At 36.8% G+C, this 2448-nt stretch overlaps 1 protein-coding gene across 1 annotated transcript; it reads left to right on the forward strand.

Annotated features, from left to right (window-relative positions):
* Nucleotides 1–226: 226 nt before the first annotated feature.
* Nucleotides 227–1233, forward strand: KQ657_003929 (uncharacterized protein; the record flags this gene model as incomplete). The annotated part of the gene is made up of 3 exons (XM_043194623.1): nt 227–1058; nt 1083–1095; nt 1205–1233. Coding segments are annotated over 3 exons (874 nt in total), but the record flags the coding sequence as incomplete, so codon positions are not given.
* Nucleotides 1234–2448: the final 1215 nt, after the last annotated feature.

Raw genomic sequence — 2448 nt, forward strand, 5'->3', positions numbered from 1 at the left:
TTGGAAATAAAACATCGACAAAGTTTATCTATAGTACTAATAAACCGTACTAACTTAGGAGGACAATTGGTAGATCACTAATTGTTTAGTTCGGACGGGACTTCCTATTTAGGAGCTCGCGGACATGGTCCGACATATTGTGCATTACAAGTATATAAATTCAATGGCTGCGAATAAAGCGCTTAGTTTTATTAACCTTTTCTTATTCTTACTTCCATATATAAGGATGAATGTAAATAGTGAAACTGTCCCTCAAGGCGGCAATAGTGTTGTTGAAGAAGACAAAGGTGTCGTTGATGATGACCAAGGTGTCGTTGATGATGACCGAGGTGTCCCTGAAGAGTGCAATAGTGCTCTTGAAACTCGTCTTATTCTAATGCACTTGTTGTTGGCAGAGCCAGACCGTCTAATTGTTAGAGATCTTGATAAGGATTGTGAATTGACCAAAGAAAAAGACCCTGAAAAGAACAATAGTGTTCTTGAAGGTGATAATGATGTGATTGAAGAGGACAAAGGTGACTCTGAAGAGCGCAACAGTGTTCTGGAAGTTAAGCTTGCTATAAAAAACTTGTTAACGGCAGAACCAGACCATCCAAAGGTTATAGAGATTATTGAGCGATTCATTAGTCAATTGGCCAAAGAACAACACCCCGGAATGGTTCGAAATAGTGTTGTTGAAGGTGACAATGATGCTCAAGGGGAACAAGGTATCTCGGAAGAGCTCGATGGTGTTCTGGAAGTCAAACTTGCTATAAAAAACTTGTTATCAGCAGAACCAGACCATCCAAAGGTTAAAGAGATTATTGAGTGGTTGATTAGTCAATTGAGCAAAGTGCAAGTCCCTGAGAAAGGTGAAAACAAATTCAAACGTTTCCTCATACGTTTCAAAAGATTGTTTAAAGGCACCAAGAGGGAATCTCTGAATTCACAAACTCAAAATACAACAATTCAGAATGGTCCACCTCCAGAAGTGCCACTTCGTACTGATGGCCCATTATTACCGTCATCATATGTTAGAGATCACAATATTAACTTTCGTACTAAACCTCACTCAATAAGTATGATGTTAATAACTATGATAGCTGTCATATTGGGGTTGGTTGCCTTTTGCTTGGCAGTAGGTTTGCCTATTCCTTATTGGGGTTCTTGTATCTTCTGTTCTGCCACTTTTGCTGCTTTCTTTATTGTATACCAAATAAATAAGAGGCGATGGGTATTCTGAATCAGAAATAGGTGTGTTATATGCAATGATGCAACTAATACGAGTGATTGTTATAACTTTTTTGGGATTTATAAAGTTAACTGACTATAGCTCATACCTATTAGCCACACAAAATTTGCATGCTCGTCTCTGCTACACTGATAGCAATACCACCACAAGATTCCCCTGATCAAACCGATTCGTGCTTTAATTTATTGCAAAGGACTGAGCCTTTTGTGTTACTGTCCTTATCGCTGATGCTACCATGTGTACATCGAAAACATATACGGGTGTTACCATACAGAAATATCAACTTTTGCAACTCATTCCAAACCTTCAGTGTTTACTACCAATCTATTCCTCTAATACAGGCGATCTAGATGATTTACAGTTTATCAAAAATTTGAACTTCATCGGCCTCCTACAATTACAAAAGGTGGAAACCCTTACCATCATTTCATGATATCCCTTTTCGCTTTGAACTCCTTGATGGTGTCAATGAATGGATCTGAAATATTTTTGACATATTTGACAAAAAATCGAAATGATAATTGGTATCTCACAACCTACTTTACTTCATTATCATCAAATTGAAAAATGAAAATGCGTTAGGTATATTAATTTTGGAATCTTATGTGGTTATATTTCATATCCATCTCCTTATAGGTGGGGAATTGTTTGCTTATATATAGCAAGTTTTATTTTATAGATATCAGAGAGTGTTCTGTATGTACAGAAATACAGAGTATCCATTGCTAGGTCTGTAAACGTTGTATGGCCCAATACCTATGGAGTAATTACCTGTTCAATGCACTAAATTCTTTACTGGACCCAGAATTCACCATTCCAATAATGAGAATTCGCAGCCAAAAATCAATTATTTCACTAAATCTACCTTGAAGCTTAAACATTTCACAAAGGGTCTTATAGGCATTGAAGTTAGAATGAAGCTTGATCGTAGAGACAAAATAAAATCTGCGCTGATTAAGCATAGTTACTTCATTAGCTTGACATAAATTAGGTTTGGATACAAAACTCCTATCTGAACTTCTCAGCGTCTTCTGCTTCCAATACGACTTATATCATGCGGTCTTCAGGAGGTTACCAACTCCGCTCAATGGTGCTTGGGAATCAAAATTATCATCATCATCATCATCACCATCATCATCATCATAATCATCAATATTCCTTATTTGAAAGGTTTTGTTCAGCTTATGAAATTTGGTCTGCCAATTCTTTATTCTGTT

The sequence above is a fragment of the Scheffersomyces spartinae genome (genome assembly GCF_019049425.1).
Source record: "Scheffersomyces spartinae strain ARV_011 chromosome Unknown scaffold_47, whole genome shotgun sequence".
NCBI lineage: Eukaryota > Fungi > Ascomycota > Pichiomycetes > Serinales > Debaryomycetaceae > Lizanozyma > Lizanozyma spartinae.